Consider the following 19,603-nt stretch of genomic DNA (forward strand, 5'->3'; position numbering starts at 1 on the left):
GAGCCCAGATTTTATGATAGAAAGAGCAGGAGCTGACTGAGCGAGCCTGAGCACGGTCACGGTTGATTCCGACTCCGATACCCGGAAGTCATTCTAAGTCAAATTATTGCCTCACTGCGCGAAACTCATGATCATCGTGAGCTATCGACGCGTACGGTATGAAATATGAATAGCATGTGCTACCATCTATGACACTGGCTAGATAGATATACGTTAGAAGCCTAGAATACCGTGTACAAGCTCCCCATGTTGTAACATTTCAGTGTAGTTACTAGTACTATCCTGAAAATCTGGCATTTATTAATTATATCAGTACTCATATACGTTGCATCGCGCGATCACATACCCTACATAAAAGTGGAAGAAGGACTTCATCCCGGAAAAATCAGACTGAGGGATAAATCCACATGTGATCTGATGGCGCATGCCTCACTCCCTCAACGAACGAGGCGACGACGACAACTTCGGAGGATCCTGCTCAATAAAAATGTTTTTACGGTACCACTGGAGTTCTAAACGGAAGAAAAAATCAGCAGGGCTTCGGGGATAAAGCTTATGTGTCAAACCTCTTATCGAGCCTTGGATATCATCGAGCGCTCTGAGTGACAGATAGCGGATAAGACACACTTCAGCAATTCGAAAAATGAAGATTTACCGGTGACTGTTTCTCGAATATGTTTCTCGAGGAGGCGAACGCGTGGGATACCACCTGCGGCAAAGTTCCTATACTCATGTTAATTCATGGTCAATACAAGCACGGACCACGCTATACCTTTATTGAAGATACATCTACGAGAGATGACTCATCAGGACAAGCAATATATTATCAAGTCGACGAGCTAACTCACCAATGATCCTGCGCCAAGAACAGTCGATGATTTAGTGCGTAGCTGCATGCCCACAAATGTGATGAGTAAAAAATACCGATAATGAAGCCAGTCCACAACTTCTGGCATTTCCTCGACCAAAAAAGAACGATCAGCGTGAACTGAGTTGCCTGCTAATACACCGGTCCTCTGTTGAGGAATCCATTTCTTGATGTACGCAAGCACTGCTTGAGATACATAATCCTTGGTATATGGCGACGTCAAACAAGCTTTCGTGAGGCCGGACTGAAAGGCTTCAGAAACTTGGCAACGTTCAGTCAAACGTCATTAATAGACCACCTACCCGGCCATGTTGATTTATACACCACTCATCCATTCTGAGGTTAGTCAGAATACAAGCATGATACATCGTAATAACATGCACTTACCCATCCAGAATCGATTTCTCTGTGCGAACCACGAGTTGTATGCCTTCATCCACCAATTCAAGGTTCCCATCAGTAATGAGAACCTTATTAGTGTAAATAACACGAAGGTATGAGTATATTTTTTTTGAATATTTGCCAGAACGCTGATACGTACAGCAATTTCTAAGATTTTATCCTTCCGAGGGTCCAATCCCGTCATTTCGCAATCCACCCATACCATTGGACCAGCATTAAAGTCTAGAGGTCTAGCAGCAGCCATTTGCAGAGTGCGACGCGTCACTACAGGCTTAAACACAATTCTTGTGAATGAGGATCCTCTACAAACCGACCACAGACATCGTGCAAGAATCATGAGGACGACTCGGAAATAGTGATCTGACTCAAATTTCGGATTGGATCAAGCCCAGACTCACACAAACACATGCAAAGCAATCAGTTCCATGTCTCGCTTCCAAAAAAGGAAGGTGAACAAGTTCTATAATATTAAGCAAGTGTGCGTGATTCTAGTCCGATGGATAAATCCTTGGTGGTGGTCGATATGACTCGCAGGCCGTCATCATCGTCTGCAGTGAGAGCAATATAAACATATAAAAATCATGATACAGTTATATCGATCGTGTCCATCTCGGGAGGTTCTGTGGCTGTAGCGAGACGTGATCGACTGCAGTGGAAAAATACAGGAGCTTCGGATAAATATGAGAAGTAAGGAGCGGTTTCAAATCGGGACCTAGATTTATTATATCGAGCTTTGTACGCTTGACTTTCGGAACGATTGGAGAGTCAGCTGATAAGTTGGTCATGCCGTCTCCATGTTACCGTGGGCGGACGTCCAAGGAACTCCTGTTTTCTATATGTTAATTTAAAGTAGTGATTGGGGTGATCCGAAGTTGATTGTCTAGAAATCCCACAGTGTTCCCTATAATACTCGTCAGACACGAATAATGACGAATGCAGATTTATCAAACTTACAAAGGCAGGCATGCCAGCCTGCTTGCAGCCTTCCATCATCTCCTTATTTCCTTGATAGTTTGACGTTATAAATATGACTTCCGCTTGCCACGAGTCATAAATCTCCTTGAGAAGTTTCATTATGTCTGGACGTCCACCTGGAAATGCCGAAGTGAGTATGACAGAAGACAGTAGAACAAGATGACGCGTACCTCGCTGCTTGGAATCCCAAAGTGTCACGCGTTCAGGCCCCAAGTGCCGATGAATCAAACCAGATATTGTGGGGCCGAACGTCTTTTCTTGATCAGAGCCAATCCATATCAAGTACCTGATTACGAGTTAAAACCGCATAAACAGCTAAATATTGTCAGGCAAAACTCACCAGTGAGGGCTCTGTTTGTGACCATTAATATTTATAAGTCAGTAAGTGGATACACAAGGCGAATTTCCAGGAAGAACATACTTGTAGACACGTCGATAAAGCAGCACCAAGACCGGTACCAGTGCAGACTCGGATACCTCTCTTGTATAGTGCCGACGTATTAGAGACTCCAGCAAACTATTTTACTGTAAGAAGGCTAACATGAATTAATAAAGACTCTCACATACCTTGAGCTGTCGCGTCCAGAGATACTTGGGTGGATCATCCACAAGACGACGCGTAAAATCACCCTGTACTCCACAGATCAGATAGTGATATTTCGCATGAGTCCCTTCGCTAATGGCAAATTTGTGTGAGAAAAATTGTTACAAAATCGCAGCTTTTTTGCTTACGATATTATTCCAAAAGCATGGTACTCCCAAATGCACCCTCTCGATATTCTTGCTAGCAGACCCTGCTGCATACCGCGCTCGAAGCGAAGAATTACGACCTTTGGTGAAGGCTGAGTTGAGAAGAAAGACGTGTCATTTTTAAGAAGTCGTTAGGAAGCTAGCAAAGCAAACGCACGATTTCAACGTCCACTTTCACTTGGCGGACAGTGACCCAAGGAATTATAACGCTGATACATCCTGAATATCACATCAAGTAGCTTGCATCGCAGATACTCACAGTATTGTCATAATGAAAATATACCAGAAATCTTGCTGGCGAAGGATATAAGTGCCCTTTGGATCCATTGAACGCGTTTCAAGGTCGTAGCTGTCGCCCAGCAAAACAAAGGTCCATGCTATAACATCATTTTCAATAAGAAGTTTTCAATTTCAAGTCGATATCGACGTTAGTGTCGTGCAGATGATTCAACGCTGTCGAAACTTACTAGAAATGATGCCTAGCCTGCAGAGAGCAAGAGAAGACATAAGGAAGTGATCGGCACTATACTATCAAAAAACCTACCACCCAATGAAACGGTGATGGCGTTCAAAAACGCTGTAGAAAATGAGTTTTTAGACAAATTATATTAAGATGCATACTTACTTGTGGTGATTGTTCCGCACCCAAGGAAAGGCGCTCGCAATGCTAATGGCCACCGCAACGTCTGTAGTTATGCCAGTGGCTAAAACAGCATCATTGCTACCTTCGATGAAAAGGATTACCACCCGATATGTAAGCCATATACACCCTGAAGTTGCGCATCCAGAGTGTATGCCTCCGATGTGTTGCAATGCAGAGGTGCAGGATAGTCGAAACCAAAGGGGAGTCCACTAAAGCGGCAAGATTATAGTCGTTTGTGACAGGTCCAAGGTCAGATATTCACTAACCTTAGCAAAGCATGAATTGACCAACAGATACAAAAATCGAAGGAATAGCTCATTCCGCATCAGAATGGCTGTCTGCAGATTCCCGAGGAGGAGAGCTCCAGAATACTGGTGTGGATACGCCCATACACCGGTAGCAGCCAGCACCAGGCCAACGAGGTTGATAATCAAGATTATACAGTAGAACTTCCTGCCCCCCACGATAAAGAAGTTAATTGCGACCGATCCATGAGCAATGCGTCGAGACAAACCGATATGTATTAAACCATAGCTGAAATTGGACCCATCGGCTCACTTGATTTTTCTTGGACTTCTTTTCTGCATCTTTGTTGGGGGAGACGCTAGAAAGTTTTATGTGGAACTTTGATCGACTGGGCGGCGTGACTCTCTGCTTGAGCTCGTACACGCTAGGAGGAGAGATAACGCTAGGAGCGGGGCTTGGAAGGACCGAGTCCATGGTCCCCTTTTCAGGATCCATGTCACAAGCAGACGTCTGAGAAGACATGGCGTTCCCTCAGTGTAAAGGCTGGAAGTGCCAGACGAAAACAGCGGATACAGAGACTATGGTTCGTCATTTTTGGAGGCAATAAAATAGTTCGGTGCAAACGCTCAACCCCAAGCGTCAAGGCGCTGCAACGATCCAAAGAATTTCCGAGGTCCACATCAAATCATTACGCGCATCCGAAGCCTTCGCGAGACAAACCGCATGTAACTGAGCGGCTGTTTTCACCGTAAATGCCCAGGGTAAATTATTCAAGAAAACCAAGTATAGTAGACGAATTTCATGTCCTGCCAAAGTCCTGTAGCTGTTTCCATCACGGTCGTAAAAGGGAGAAGAGGAACAAGTCAAAGATCGGCTCCGGAATCAAATAGGTCGTGGGAAGACCGTGTGCGGAAGGCATAGTAATGAAAAGGAGCCTCGAGCGCTTCTTGAGGGATAGTACTAGTGCTGGGTCATCTTCAGCCTACAGAATTCTGCTTTGATGAGTTCAATGCAATCATACTGTAGATCCTTGGGAGCTTAGGAAGTGAAGAGAATAAACACCTGTTCCTTGATATTCAAGCACCGCGTCCATTTCCGATGTTTTGAAGGTTAATCATGATGGCGACGGGAAGCGCTGGAAGGTCAGTTGTGCTAGGGACGCTTACCAGTGATTCCGCCTGACCAGTTTTTGATCCCGTACCAGGGCCGTAAGGCGCACTTGCCGCATTGCCGCATGAAGTTGTACGGAAAAGGCAAGAGGGGGCCTTTGTGGCTGTTTCAGTGTCAGCACCAACTCTTTACTTCTTCGGACCACGCTCCATGCCGAAAATTATTGAATGGCTGAGTTTATGCGATGCTTAATAAATGGAGATTTGAAGCAGCATAACAGCATGTCGCTCATCGAACTCGCCCGCTGTTCAGCACAGCGCTCAGAAGTTCACGTTCAACGCCGCGCCAGCTCAAGCGCTCAACTTGCCGACGACAATCGTTGTCCCCGATGGACTTAAAATATTTCCGTAGTGGTCTTGTGTCAGACCGATTTACTAATACGACTTAGAACCTCGCATACGCAGCTCAAGCGTTTGAGCATTGCCAATTCGCCAATTGTTTATCTGATGGCAACTTGAAGGTGAACCGGAACTCGACATGGATCACATTGCTTAATAAGCTACATCGTACATAATGCCGTACTATCTTGTGGGGAATGACTCCAGTGCCACAAAGCATGACGCCATCATGGTAGATCAAGTTGGTTCCCTGGCTGGTCACCAGGCCACTCGTTTATTTGAGAATAGCAAGGAGGTTCGGAGCTGACGAGCAGCTTGTGTGAAGTCTTCGACTTATAGATTTCTAGTCTTGCAGCACGTCATGTTAGACTCATCAAACAACTTGACTCGTATTCACACACTTAGCTTGTAAGAGAGTAGTGAGGTAAAACATGACGCCATCGAGGTAGATCATTTATAGTTCCCTTGGCCAGACCAAATCACTGCCAACTCATCTGTAAATAGATCGCTGGTCACTAGGCTGGGGACCGAAACTCAGGGCCATCCATCTTCTTCAAGTAGATTTGCATCTGGTGATGCGCTTGTGCGAGCTGTTCAACTGAACTACACACCACTGATTTAATTTAAGAGTCTGGTAGCATGTCACGTTAGAAACTAAACATATCAGACATTATGATCGTCATTCACCTACTGTAATCAAGAAAACATCTGAACCTGCGCGCTTAGTGAATTCTTGACACTACCATAGTATTTACCAGGGTAATGCAATCGATCTCAAGCCAAGATCGAACTGTTGATCAATAACATTCTGAGGCAATTTAACGCCCAGAGTGGAAATGACCAGCAAACAACAACAAGCAGCCCAGTCTGAGGCGGCCTTAAGCCTACTTTGGGAGACTTGGACGCTGCGGCTTGCCAGAATGATCATAAAACGATCATGACGCATAATGGCACTGGCAGTGATAGCTAAGATGAATACCTTGCGAAAATCGTATCCCCATTTGTTTGAATTGGTTGTCCATAATACTGTGACGAATTTGTCCGGGGTCGCCATGTCCAAGGGATAGTCTCAAGATGACAATGTCACCGATGGAGAAAGTAAACGAATTTTCTATTCTTGAAGATCGACGACCTGGACCTAAAGACAAGGAATTATCATGAAGCACATTACCACCTTGATGGTAGGCAAGTTGGTTTGGCTTCCAGCGAAATCCCCCCAACCGGGAATTAGGGTAGTCCGAACTTGAGCGGAGCTGTGACCCAAGGTTCCTTAGGACTTTACATGGCCCTTTGGTACCATAATAGCACAGTAGTCGAAACACAGAGAGAAAGAAATTTGTACGCCCTCAGTCGTTTGCCGCATGTTTATAGTCCATGGTGCAGATCACGTGGTGATAGCCGTCGCTGAGTTTAAAATGGCCACCCCCAATTTCACACGTGCTCAGTGCATCCTCGTTGCGTCGCGTCCCAAAACTTGCCACAGCGAGCGCGTCCAGAGTATAATAACTGTTTCTTGTTTTTGTCTTGTTCGTTTTCATCTTATCCAGTCCCGTCTCAAACTTGATTGAAGGGCGCTGATACATACACCAAGGAATGCCTATACGTTCCACCCCCTTGTTCCCTCCAGGTCCACATCCGACACCCTCTTCCAACTTTGTCAGGAGGCCCGCCAGGCCACCGATATACAACCCCTACGACAAGTTCACACAGCCAGAATTCGATGTATGGATAGGCGGCATTACAGGCGCTCTAAGGAAAGCATTGGGCCATGTCGACGACGACGAGGATCCGAATAGAGGCGTCGATTCTCCGCAGGGAACACAACCACCTGTCTCAGATCCATCAGGCTCGGAACTTAGCGATGACGACAATTCGTTTGAAGATTCATTTGCTGAACTCAAAAGTAGACACGCAAAAGGAAAGTCTCGAGACCCTAGAGAGGGGCCTGGTCTTGGTGGGAGATTCCAGCCTATTGAACTGTTGTCTGATTCGGAAGAAGACGAAGGGGAGAATACAGAAGAGGAGGCGGATGTGGAAAAAGGTGGCGAGGAGTCTGGATCAGAGGACTATGGTGACCAAGGAGATTATGACTCCGGGGATCAAGAGCAGGCTACCGATGAAGACGAAGACGCACCTGGCGAAGTGGAAGGCTATGATTCAGAAGGTTCCAGTGTCGTCAAATTATCCGCCAAAGGTCCTTCCCTAGAGATCATCGAGCTTATTTCTGATGATGATGTGGAAGAATCCAAGGAACACATTGACTCCGATGTTGAACCCGAAGCACTTGGGGTAGACAAAAACCAATTCTTCGCTCAGGATGCCAATGGCACCCACTCAGCTAATTCTATGCAAGCATCAAAAGTTGACCATGATATGCTGCGAAAGCGTTATTATGATGAGAAGGATGACAATGAAAATGATGAAAATGTAGACCCCAAACAATCATTCGATGACGAAGGTAAAGGTAGGACAATTTTTATCAATATCGTTATCTGGAGGTTATCTGATTATTATCAGCTTCATTTTTCCCTGATGTATGCATTTGATCTTGACGCCCGGTATAGAATTCCCTCCTTTTAACGAGTTGCCTCAAATATTCGAGCTGCCGGATCCTTGGGAAGGCCCACGAACCTATGCTGAGGACTTTTATGCAGGTGGTGATCTGCGAGGACCTACATCCGATTCAGCAGCTCTATCGCCATCGCATCTAACGCCGGTCCATGATCTACCACAGGATTCTGAGCCTGTCGGAATGATCCTTACCCCCATCGCGACGCCTTCAGATCCACCTACTCCAGACAGAAGCCAACGTCCTATATTCAATCTTACGGTTGAGACAGAGGACAATGATATCCTACCAAACTCGAGTCCACCAGTTTCATCCCCTGTGGAAGACAAGTCACGTCGCATGAATGCGCCATTAGGATTCAATTATGTTGAAGAAGATCCTCTCGATGAGCTGTATATGGAAGCCGATCATCATATTGTGTCTTCCGCTGTACATAAGCATGGTGCGTTTGCTCCGTTCATTCTCATTGGCACAATTTTTTTAGTTGGGAAAGACGCTCATATCGTACCTTTAGATGAACATGAAAGAGGCGCCGAAGTCTCGTCGCGTCATGAAACATTATCACCTGCTGCTGCTCAAGATACACGAGACAGTGTCTCTCCAAGTCGTGAAGCACACAGTGATCACAGCGAACATCTTGACTGGAATTGGCCCCCTGCCTTTCCACAGGGTAAATTTGCTAGTCGTGCTGGCCATATCGAGTCATCTTCTGCTAAGGATGGTAGCGATGACGAAGCCTTGGACAGTGACGAAGATCACCAGGGCCCTTTACCTCTTGGAACAAGTGACTTACTGTACGATGATCTGGACGAACTTGCTCCCACAAGTGAACAAAATGGCGCGGGCATCAACGAAAACTATGACGTTTCACTCGAAAATCGAGCAATCAGTCATGCAGAAAACACCATAGCGACTGCAGAGACTATATCAGAAGATGTCGAGGAGATTGTTGATGATAGTATTTTTGATTTCCTGGCGAATCCTGAAGCAGACGCCCCCCAGGCATCTGGGCCAGTCGATCAACCAAACGTGGTACCTATTAGTTCAAGTAAGTAAACCTCCAGAACGTGTAAACCTCCAGAACGTGTAAACCTCCACTAATTACGTCATACAGCACCTTCCCATATCTCCAATGTCGACACTGATGACACCTCGGGCCAACAAGCTTCAGATGCTGTATCTTCAGGCGAGCATATAACTACGGCTTCAGACGTTACGTCAAACCAAGATATACAGGAAACGACACTTGTACCCTTCTACGATACCTCCTCACTTGATCAGTTTACTTCTGAAGCTGAAAAGGCAGAAGCCATTGTAGCTAGCACTACTACAGAGGTGGAAGGGCGAGACTCTGGTGGTTCAGACATCCATCAGGTTCTGGAAAATGCCGTGCCGCAGGCAGAGGTAGGAAGTCCATACCCTTTGAGTCAACGTGATGCTAATACTATCCGTTGTCAAACCAGGAGCCTGAGGTGATAAACCCCATAACTATGATGGCCGTCGATCTGCTTCATGATCACTGGGTGATGCCGGAAACTGATATAGTGGTGACTTCGTTGTCTGCGTATGAACCTCCAGAAATCCAGTCTTCCCATTCTCAGCTCCAGTCAGGAGTAGACAACGGCATCCAGGAACCATCCAATGTAGAGAAACAGGCCGAACAGGAGGGCATTAGTTCAAGTGGTGAAGCACAGGACCAGTTGGAGACACAAGAGCATACAAGTGGCGTGAATCAGGCTGATGATATTCCCATTTCTTCACCCGCAAGAATACCAGCGCCTGATACCATTAGGTCACCTCTACCATCTTTCATTAGTTTCAGTCCTCTCCGATCGCCTCCTGTTCTCGTCAACGTCCCAGGCTCGCCGCATCTTGTCTTGAGCCCTCGTGATGCTCCAAGTGGGCCAGTGCCTGTGTCAGTGCCTGTTTCGTCCTCGATCTTGCAAGAACTCTCTCGGAGGTTGTCTTCCTCAGATACAAACAGCAATGGTCTGACTGTTCCACGCGACGAAGAAGATGGTCCCAGTCCTCAGCGACTGGACACCCCCGAGCCTGCTCATGATAGTGATGATGACAGCAAAGGTGATGACGAACGGGAAGACGAATCAAAAGATCAGGAACTTCTGGTGATTGATAGCCAAGGACGAGATCGTGCTTTTGACATTGAGCCACTCGAAGATGATCAAACGAGCAACGTTTCTGGAGATTCTGTTCATGAAACAATTCATCTTCCTATGGATATCCCCCGAAGTCCTGTCGAGGGCATAGATACTTCTCTCCCCGATAACACGGAGATACCAAACGTATCGCTCTCACAAACTTTGCTAGATGGTCATGATCAACCACCACTTGAGGATGTTTGGCCTTCAGATAGCGCACAACTTCAAGGATTAGAAAGTCCACAACACGCTGCGGATATCATAGAGCCACAAGAGCAGCCCGACCCCGCTACTCACCAGCGAGACACCTCGAGTCCAGTGGATGACGAGGACAAAAACGCAGCCAAAAATGACATCGATATCGTGGACCGCTCCTCGCAACAGGACTCTACCCAAAAATCTTTGACGCCAGTGCCTTCCCCATCAGTAGAAGATGCTTTTAAATTAATGGGCAATGACAGTCAAATGGCTCCAGGAGCTGTTAGTGAAGGTGAAGACGAAGATTCCGTGGACGTTGAAGAAAATCCAGAGAATCAATCCTCGCAAGGGTAAGGCTGCGGATCATGATTCAAAATAAGCTGTGTTGACATATTTTTTCAGGGGTCTGGTAGACCAACCTACACAGGATTCATCTGAAGCACGCATGAACGAGCATGCCCCTGGAGCCTCTGTTCATATTGTTCCCGCCAGCTCTTCTGCCAGCTCAGACGAATCATTGTCGGCTGAGATTAAATCCCCACGCATAAAGCGCAAGCGAGCGTCCTCTACAAGCACACCTAGTCGCTTAACTCGATCCATGTCGAGTAAACATTTAATGGCTGGTGCGCATTTTGATGACCAACCGAAAAAAATCAAAAAGAAAGAGCATACAAGTCACGACACAGTTAACGGGCTAGGAAACACGAGTGATATGGAATCGACTAGTTCAGGGGCTACCAGTGCATCTAGGATGCTTGGTCCTTCCAGCAGGCATAGCTCTCGAGCCTCATCTGTCATTTCCAGTGCTCCTAGCACGTCCTCTTTGTCAATACAGCCTTCACCGACTGTAGACCGCTTTACAATGCATACGCTCCACCCTGCAGTCCCTCCTCCCATCTTCCACACACATGGTGGCTTACGTCACCATCACCCTCCTAAACCACCTTCGATCACATCTCAACCCGAGCATGTCACATTTTCTTCCACCACTGCCCCTCCCAAGGACAAGGACAAGGACAAGGACAAGGACAAGGACAAGGAAACGTTACCGGCAACTCCAGCTGCTGCAGTTCCAAATACTACTCGTAGTAAAATATCATCCAGCTCTCCTGTCACTCGTTCCAATTGTCGTTTCCACAAAATAAGTCTTCCCAAGGAGGAGGGTGGAACGCGAGTCTCTTTCGTTGTCCCAGGCTGTTCGCTCGGTAGCGCGGAATTGATGCACGAGCAAGAGATTCAGGATCATGGTCCAGCCTCTTATGAGGATTACAAGTACTTAATTGGAAACATCGAATCTCTGGAATTTAGCTCGTATCTAATCGGCATTTTGCGTCAGTTGGTTGGAGTCGATCTTCTACGGGAGAATGAAGTTTTCTATCTGGCCAACCCTGGGGAAGATGTACCAAAGAAGAGTAGGCGATCTTCGGCAGTTTCGAGACTTGCCTCGCGCGATGCACCTTCTACAGTTTTGCGGAGCGCGCCTGGTTCGCCTCTCGTACCTGTAACCTCAAGACGCTCCCCGGCAGCTTCTCTGGTTCGTGCCCCAATATCCGCTGCTGGATCTACTTCGACTTCAGCATCATTTCGACTTCGTGCACGTGGCTCTGAGGGAGATTCTATTTCGATATACTCTCCTTCGGATGGCAATTTGACCGACCCAGATGATGATGCAGTTCCTGAAGCAAAGCGTCGCAAGAAGTTAACGAAGCTTGCTGGTATAGACCACCCAGAAAGTATATCGGGAACATCAAAGCAAACCACAACTGACCATACGATACGCCGTCGTCGAAGCAGGCGTCTGAACTCGGATGCTGCAGCATACAAGCCAGGAACTGACGAAGAAAATGAATCTGTCGATGAGGATGGTATCATTGATAAAGTTCGCCGCAGGCGAAGAGGGACCAAAAGGTCTCGAGCAGAGCAAACTGGCGATGAGGATCAAAGTGAATCTAAGACGAAAAAGCAGAGAGGCCCGCCTTGAAATTAGACCTAGCATAACTCTCGCATTACTGTATTTAGTTGTTGTTCATTTTGTCTGTTTACGATGGCTTTGTATTCTGTTTTACAAGGCAGAGATATGAGTATCAATAGTATACACTGGCATGTTGAACCCATGTTTTGATCAGAGTTGGCTCGCTCAGATAGCTGCAAATCGAGACGTTGCTAAAATGCATAAGCGTAGGGTACGACTGGCCCCTGGTCTCCTGGTCCTGATTCTCCTCCCCCTCCGACAGGGCTGGGGTGTACGTCCCAGTCGACCCTCTCGTTACGTGGCTGAAACCGACTAAAGAGCGAAAAATACTGATCAAGGAAGCGTTCCTTGCAGTGTTCACGACCGTGGATTTTGCTTGCCAACCTTTCGACCAAATCCGCTCTCAAAGTACAGGCATGCAGCATACGAGCTACAAACCCGTAAGCATCAGGGTTATCGAGGATCGCGTCCTCTAGCATCTCCATAACAGGTGTGAAACCGTCCAAAAATGCTTGACAAGGTATGCATAGGCGACGAACCGAAGGCAAGGAAAATAAGGAGGCTACAAGGGACGCGTTATCGACGTCACCAGAGACCACAGCTTCTTGCACCAAACTCCCGACAAGTACAGGACGTTGCTCAGCAGGGAGGGATTGAACAAAGTCATCTCCAAAGCCCAGATCACGGATGGCGAAGAAAGACTGAACGTTCTCGTGACAATGCTGGCTGACTTCGTGATCTTCTCCATACCCAACAACTGAAAGAATATCCTCCCCCTGCCTTGATCTCGAGTCTCCATCGTCCTCTAAGTCTAAGCCATATATCTCTGTCCTCTGTTTCTCCGACTCAAAAACATCTACGGGTTTCATAGTCATGGATTCTACTATAGCCTGTAGCAAAGGATTTTATCAATGAAAATCGAGACAAGGGTAGAGGTGACTGACCATCATCAGAAAGCGAATTCTATATGTGACTGTGTCTTCTTCAAGAACCCTCCCTATTCGATCGGAGATATTCAATGCCTCCAGTAACTGTGATCCATCTGTCGCTCGGATGATTGGGCGTAAGAGTCTACAAATGGCAATGGTACACTCTTCGTTGCCATTTTCTGCACAAGTAAACAGTGTGCTGATCGATCCTTGAATATCCTCGGCAGAAAAAAAGCTACTGCGAAGCAGATAACCCAAAAAGCGCATGAGTGGAAGAAGATGGGGGGAGTTGTCTTTGTGCGTGCGATCAAATTCTCTAAAGCAGGAGTTGCGTAGTGCTACGGTGAAAATATGTCGATATGAATGCGGAGGGCAGTTATTGACTCTAGACCAACGAGCACTCTCCTTACCCACTTCATCTTCAATTCTCTGCGAGAGATCTGCATAGAGAGACGCTCGTGCTTCGTCCAGAAGGGCTATACGAAGGATAGAATCTGCAATCAAGGCAAGTAGCTCGGCATTTCCACTCCTTCCACAGATTACGGACCATTGAACAACCTGCGTGGAGGTGGAGTCGAAATTGTAAGCGGTCAGTTTGTTCAACAAACCGCATACTCTCCGCTTAACTGTATCACTATCAGGTGGTACGCTCCATGGCCTCCATACTCGAGCAGAAGGGTCCATGTGGGAATGGATGGGGTATTGCATCAACTGAGGAACAAGTCGTACGCGTGGCGTCAGCGGTATGTGGCGCTTTGAGAAGGATAAAGTTCGTGAGAGTCGGACAGCAAATTTTTGAAGAATAAGGTGAGACTATTGATGGTCCTCGAGAAGAGATAAAAGCTGTGAAAGGCAAGAAAAGCGATGAAGGGCTCTATAGCCTTGGCTTGAGTACTTAACCGCAAATGCACCACGACTATGGAGAACTCGGTAGGTTCCATCTGATATGACTGGCGGAAATGAAAATTTTGACGTAGCTTCCAATCCAGCGTGACTGCAAAGAAAAGGGAAATGAACCCTTCAGCCGATAGACGCGCCACCTTGCATGCGCACGCCTGCTTTGAGGCCAAGAAGGAATCCTACGAAAACATACCACAAATAACTCACTTGTTTGATATGTTATCCCGGGAACCCGGTAAAGCTTCCCTGTTAGCTCAGGGAATGTCATGGGATGTCGTCAGAGCAGAGAATTAAAGTCGATTCTCCCAGAGCACCGGCCTGATCGCATCAATAGACAGGTTGACCACGATAACGATATCCGTCCACAAAATGAAATCGACAAAAGACTAGTAACATCTTGCATGATCTTGCGAACTATATTTGGTCTGAATATCTGCCGTAACAGATGGAAGAAGTGGTATGTATGTGGCAACTCGATGCTCGACGATATCTTGTGTAACTGTTTGCCTATTACCCACGTGATTCAATGCCGGCAAAATAGTTATAGAGCTGATACACGCACCTTAAATTCAGGTCAAATAAGGGTCGCGGAGAATAAACGGATAGCCAGTGCATAAATGTATCAGCTGCATATTAAGGCCATGCCATATCTCTGAACATCGATTTGTGGGCAAAAATGTCCAAATATGTGAATTCAAGGCAGCATGTAGTGTACGAATGTCGGGGAAATAGTAGAACATATGTCATACCGTAGTCACGTTCACTTCATTATCTTTCTCTTCTTCGGTTTGACGTCTTCCTCTTCAGTTTCGCTTTCAGAAGCTCTTTTCTTCGCACTAGTGCCTGCCTTCTTCATTTTCACCTCGTTTTTTCTTCTCTTTTCATCTACTTGGTTGTCATCCTCATCAGAGGCAAATGGATCGTCTTCCTTTGCCTTTTCCTTTTTCTTGAGAGGTGGCTTTCGCTTACTCCCGACGGTAGAAGCATCATTTACTTCAGGCACTTTAGTAATAGTTACTTTCTTTGCGGCGGAGAGATCAGAGAAATAGGCATCTTTAAGCTCCTGAAAAACAAAGAAGTTAAGAACCTTACGAGTACGATATTGACATCATGAAATGGTCGACTTACTTTAATTTCCGTGTCCTTCATCAGGGCTGTGTTCTTCCAAACCTAACGCATAAATTAACTTCATGTTCATTGAAGCAGTATTGTAGTGCTCACCGTCGACGGAATTCCACTGGGATGCTTGCTATCAAGCCCTAATCACCAACTTCAGCCCGACACATTAATTTGAAAGCGGATAAACCACACCAATTACCGTATACAGATCTGACTTTACTCCGCTAAGGTTTACGCCATGATTTCTCAATAGAACTTTCATGACCTAGCCTCTGATGTCATTATAAAGGTAAAAACGAAACGTACGACAACTCACGTCTGTTACACTATTTTTGTCGTAAACATCTGGCATATAAAGACAAATGACGTGTTGGTAGTGTTGCGTCTCGCTCTCGGGTGATGTAGCCACTTTAGTGAGGAATGCTGCCGTAGACAATAGCGGGCCATTGACTAACGACTCTATTGAAAAGACAATGGGTAGTTAGTGCTTGCAGAGCTTCATAGAGAGTAGAATTCTGACTGGCCACACTTGACCAGACGGAGTCAACTCTATCTGGCGGTGCAAATATAAGCCTGTCTCCCAAGCATCAAGTTAGAAGTCAGAGCAAATAGTATAATTCACAGACCATTTCCCCGAAACATAGCCGTGTTTTATCGATATAGCTTTCAGCTTATCTGTCGCTTCTGTTTGCACCTAACACGGATCATTGTTTCGAGGACCTGAATCAGCATGGGAAGGGGCTCACTTGTTCACGCAACTCCTTCTTACTTTTGGCCCCTGTCTTTTTGTTGGAGCGCACGGGAATTGACGCGTCGTTCTAACTCGCAATATGAAGTTTACACAGCAGGAACAACCAAGGTAGAATACGGACCTTGATATCTTCCACTTTCTTCGAGACTTCCTGCACTGTACCATAATGGAATTCAGATACTATTAATCATCGCAACATGATGCTCAGTGCGCACGCAAAGCGGAAGCTTCCTCTTCAGCTTGTATCGTTCCAGTGTCTTTTTTGGAGGCTTCTGCACCTTTGACCCAGATCCACTTCATTCAAGTTAACAGACTTTAAGTGTACATTCCGAAATCGCGCAATATATGATTGTGCCAACTCACAGGCTTAGTGCCATCGTTTTGAACCATTGATGGTTTATACTGATGTGTGCTCCACTGAGAATTAAAAGCTCTTTCGTCAAATGCATGACCACCCACTTTGTCCAAAAACTCGTCGAGCGTTAAGCTTGAATCTTGAGACCAATAATACGCGTATTCCTTGGGAGCTTTATCTTCATTTACCACATCATTGGTCATTTCCGCTGCAAGAACGGACAACGTCTAATGATAGAAGGAAGGAAAAAATATAAGCACTGTAGACTAGACTGCAAGCTGATTCTTTCCTGTTATGACTGAGACCTTTAAGTCAAATTGTGTTTTTCTAGCTGCAGTCTCCATTCAAATTTCAAGTGACGCGAATATCACGTGACTATTGTAATTGATGCGCGAATTGCAGTCCCATTGAGACACTTCCCCTAGACACTTCAGGCCAATCTTCAAGCTTCAGGGTGCAAGTAAAGGGCAAAAGCTGTTGATATATGCAATACACGGCGTCTGTATGAAATAGCAACGCAGACCATACGTCAAATCGCAGGAATACAATAATTATCGCTTGAGTACGTCAGGAGTCTACTGCACTGCCTTAACCACGACACCTGAGGAAGATCACGGCGTAAATTTGCATTCAACTGCAGCATAACTATAGTACAATAATTGTACAAACGATCTCGAGATCAAGAAAAAACTTCTCATACGACATAAAGCATATAGATCATGATAAAAGAAGCAAAACAGAAGGTCAAACAGTGTCATACAACGACGATTAGACTAAAACGAGGCAGTTATTACAGAAGTCGTGGAATATTGCTCTTTCGAGCACGTCGTAAAATTGTGAAACGACATTTTAGAAGAAAATGAAAATTTGCGAATGGATCACTGAAATAAAATCAAAAAATAATTTAACATACTTGGAATACTCGCCAAGTATGATGAGTATAATGATAGCACCCAGCACCAAAGAGTAGTGCGGGGAGGGCACAGAGTATTGCAGAGATCGTCGGATGGTATTAGGCCAGCTTCGAGTAGTGACCACACCTGCACGTTGAAAAGGCCTACTTGATAGGCAATTCGCAACCGCGTCTACTTTATGCACTATGGCCTCTTGAGCATTCTCCACTGAGGCCTCGTATCGTCGTACCACACGCATCCGCTTTTCGCGAATCTTCAGGGTTCGTTCCGACGGCGAAGGTTCTTGAAAAGCAAGACGCCATGATGAGCCACGAAAGATCAATCCTGCATGTAAGGAAACTCACCATATATTAACAACTCTCTTGTTTCCTCTGTGAGGACCTTGACAGCAATGGCTGAGAGGACGTCGGGACGTTGACTCTCAAAAGGTATTAAGCGAACTGGGTCGATGGCCTAAGGTGTATATAGAACGCTTAGACCTATAACCAAGTCCGCATGCAACGACGAAACTCGCCTGACAACTTTCCAGAGCCCATTTTCTTTTAACGCGCGCAAAGTTAAACTCTCCTGAAGGCTCCAAGGGAAAATCTGCTACTAGAACAGACCAAGTCACGGCTAGGTCATAATCCTTTTCGTATTCGACGTAAAATTTAACGCGAAGGTGTCTGTATCCAACGTGATAGTTCGAATCGCTAGAATGACAGAATGGGACATACCCTGCAGGGGGTTCTGGGGAAAGGCCTACCTTCCGACCATTCCATATTGCTTCAAGACGCTCTTCGGGCGTACGCTGGAAAACTGAGGGTCGATTTCCCATCGGAACTCGAGTTGCTGACCAGTCTTGGGCTGGGGCATTGTGGTGTCAGGTTACCCACTACTTATCATGTCTTCATGATGATGGTCCTGAGCCTTCCACGAAACACCGGTACTTAGTGTGTTGCCTGGTCAACAACTTTGCAGAAAAACAAGGACACTGGGCAAGAGACAACTCTGGAGAACCGGCGATTTTTCCACCTTGATACAAACTTTCCATAAATGGCATTAAGCACACATTAAGCGCCCACCGACTTTGTTCTCCAACACAAGCTCCAAGAAGTGTATGGTAATATTATACAAGGCTGCGATTACCAAGGAAACAATGTAGACCCAAGTGCAACAAGATGAACCATACAAGATAAACCGATGATTACAGAGATATATCCTCAAACACATCAAGTACCGCATGTGCATTCTTCTTATCACCAGGCTGTTTTGATGGGGAAGCTAGTCCTTCTCTGCACCAACCCTGGCCATGGTTTTTTCTTTACTCAATAATCGTTCGATAGTTCCACCATCCTATTCCATGGTCACAATCAAGAACAGTCTTGCACTGAGAATGCATACATCAAATTCAAGTCGATAAAAATGTCAGGGAAATTAACCTTTCGTAATCGTAGAAAGACTTGCAAGCACCAGATAACACTTGTACAAACTCGACTCTGGCCCTTGGCTTTGAGAATAGCTTGCTACTTGGTGGGACTATGCGCTATGCTAACTAATAGCTTCTCATCTTCAATATGATTCCACTTCCTTGAACGATTTCTGAAAATCCAAAGTTTCAACGAATATTCAATCACTGATTGGAATACTAAGCGCTACCTGCCTGACCGCCAGTGGTATTGTTGATAGATGAACTCCCGAATTCTCACAATAAGCTGCTCCATAGCAGCGAGATCGTGCTCGAGGAGCACTCGGGAAATTGACATTGTTTCTGTGACGGAAATTTGTCTTCTACAGTGTAAAAGCGTCCAATCAGCTATCCATACCAGGGTGGTCTTAGAAAAGCAGTTTACTTTGAGACAACGTACCACCATAAATGGGCTCCTCTTTGACCTTTGGAAACTTCAACCATTATGGTGAAGGACCTAGTTCAATAACAGGATCCTGGTCGCGCCTTTTGGTGATATCATTAGCCATGACTTGACAAAAAACTTGTCTCTTCTTTGGAGATTTATGACCAGACCTCGATCGAACAGACAATCTCAGCGCTCAGGATGCGTATCAAGCCGCACTTTCAAATATATAAGAGCGTGAAAGACCATACCGCCAGCAAGAGGTAAAAATCAATAGTACAAATGCACACGTCAGGGAGAGAACGTCCACCTTCATGATAGTCTCGATCGTGTCAATTTGCTGTCATTTTCAATTCACCATGATGCCATCTGTCTTTGTAGCCCAGGCCAGAAATACCTATAGCATCAGCATGCAACTTTGTACCCGTCGGGCAGTCACACATGCTTACCAACGAAATTGTCATGCGCACAACTCGGCGGGAGGATGGAAAGTGCGAAGCTTGAGAGCTGGAG

The 19,603-nt window shown here is 45.9% G+C and overlaps 8 protein-coding genes across 8 annotated transcripts; 2 read left to right on the forward strand and 6 right to left on the reverse strand.

Annotated features, from left to right (window-relative positions):
* Positions 1-154: 154 nt before the first annotated feature.
* On the reverse strand, positions 155-1,616 carry SERLADRAFT_384634 (uncharacterized protein; the record flags this gene model as incomplete). The annotated part of the gene is made up of 10 exons (XM_007316349.1): positions 155-289; positions 345-512; positions 567-598; positions 656-723; positions 773-789; positions 873-879; positions 924-1,112; positions 1,171-1,204; positions 1,256-1,338; positions 1,410-1,616. The coding sequence occupies 9 exons, from the start codon at positions 1,512-1,514 to the stop codon at positions 430-432; spliced, it is 618 nt and encodes a 205-aa protein (XP_007316411.1).
* A 534-nt stretch (positions 1,617-2,150) lies between these two features.
* On the reverse strand, positions 2,151-4,406 carry SERLADRAFT_367830 (uncharacterized protein; the record flags this gene model as incomplete). Its single annotated transcript, XM_007316350.1, has 13 exons — positions 2,151-2,171; positions 2,225-2,361; positions 2,416-2,531; positions 2,559-2,560; positions 2,667-2,762; positions 2,813-2,921; positions 2,978-3,087; positions 3,153-3,204; positions 3,255-3,344; positions 3,540-3,572; positions 3,621-3,847; positions 3,905-4,091; positions 4,153-4,406. 13 exons carry the CDS (start codon positions 4,404-4,406, stop codon positions 2,151-2,153), a joined length of 1,434 nt encoding a protein of 477 aa, XP_007316412.1.
* A 1,452-nt stretch (positions 4,407-5,858) lies between these two features.
* On the reverse strand, positions 5,859-6,610 carry SERLADRAFT_463068 (uncharacterized protein; the record flags this gene model as incomplete). Its single annotated transcript, XM_007316351.1, has 2 exons — positions 5,859-6,023; positions 6,080-6,610. The coding sequence occupies one exon, from the start codon at positions 6,444-6,446 to the stop codon at positions 6,144-6,146; it is 303 nt and encodes a 100-aa protein (XP_007316413.1).
* Positions 6,611-10,274: 3,664 nt separating this feature from the next.
* On the forward strand, positions 10,275-11,283 carry SERLADRAFT_463069 (uncharacterized protein; the record flags this gene model as incomplete). The annotated part of the gene is made up of 3 exons (XM_007316352.1): positions 10,275-10,549; positions 10,570-10,668; positions 10,721-11,283. Coding segments are annotated over 2 exons (645 nt in total), but the record flags the coding sequence as incomplete, so codon positions are not given.
* A 710-nt stretch (positions 11,284-11,993) lies between these two features.
* Positions 11,994-12,299, forward strand: SERLADRAFT_384641 (uncharacterized protein; the record flags this gene model as incomplete). The annotated part of the gene is made up of 1 exon (XM_007316353.1): positions 11,994-12,299. A coding segment is annotated over one exon (306 nt), but the record flags the coding sequence as incomplete, so codon positions are not given.
* A 49-nt stretch (positions 12,300-12,348) lies between these two features.
* SERLADRAFT_384643 (uncharacterized protein) lies at positions 12,349-12,826 on the reverse strand (the record flags this gene model as incomplete). Its single annotated transcript, XM_007316354.1, is given in 2 exon segments — positions 12,349-12,769; positions 12,782-12,826. The coding sequence occupies 1 exon segment, from the start codon at positions 12,767-12,769 to the stop codon at positions 12,482-12,484; it is 288 nt and encodes a 95-aa protein (XP_007316416.1).
* Positions 12,827-14,782: 1,956 nt separating this feature from the next.
* Positions 14,783-16,644, reverse strand: SERLADRAFT_463076 (uncharacterized protein; the record flags this gene model as incomplete). The annotated part of the gene is made up of 12 exons (XM_007316355.1): positions 14,783-15,182; positions 15,248-15,289; positions 15,341-15,378; positions 15,431-15,503; positions 15,555-15,697; positions 15,759-15,811; positions 15,865-15,932; positions 15,985-16,056; positions 16,111-16,145; positions 16,205-16,283; positions 16,353-16,391; positions 16,449-16,644. 12 exons carry the CDS (start codon positions 16,545-16,547, stop codon positions 14,880-14,882), a joined length of 1,044 nt encoding a protein of 347 aa, XP_007316417.1.
* Positions 16,645-16,950: 306 nt separating this feature from the next.
* On the reverse strand, positions 16,951-18,237 carry SERLADRAFT_463079 (uncharacterized protein; the record flags this gene model as incomplete). Its single annotated transcript, XM_007316356.1, has 4 exons — positions 16,951-17,540; positions 17,603-17,711; positions 17,773-17,923; positions 17,975-18,237. The coding sequence occupies 4 exons, from the start codon at positions 18,073-18,075 to the stop codon at positions 17,194-17,196; spliced, it is 708 nt and encodes a 235-aa protein (XP_007316418.1).
* Between the last annotated feature and the right edge of the window lie 1,366 nt (positions 18,238-19,603).

Source organism: Serpula lacrymans (genome assembly GCF_000218685.1).
Source record: "Serpula lacrymans var. lacrymans S7.9 unplaced genomic scaffold SERLAscaffold_5, whole genome shotgun sequence".
NCBI classification, from domain to species: Eukaryota; Fungi; Basidiomycota; class Agaricomycetes; order Boletales; family Serpulaceae; genus Serpula; species Serpula lacrymans.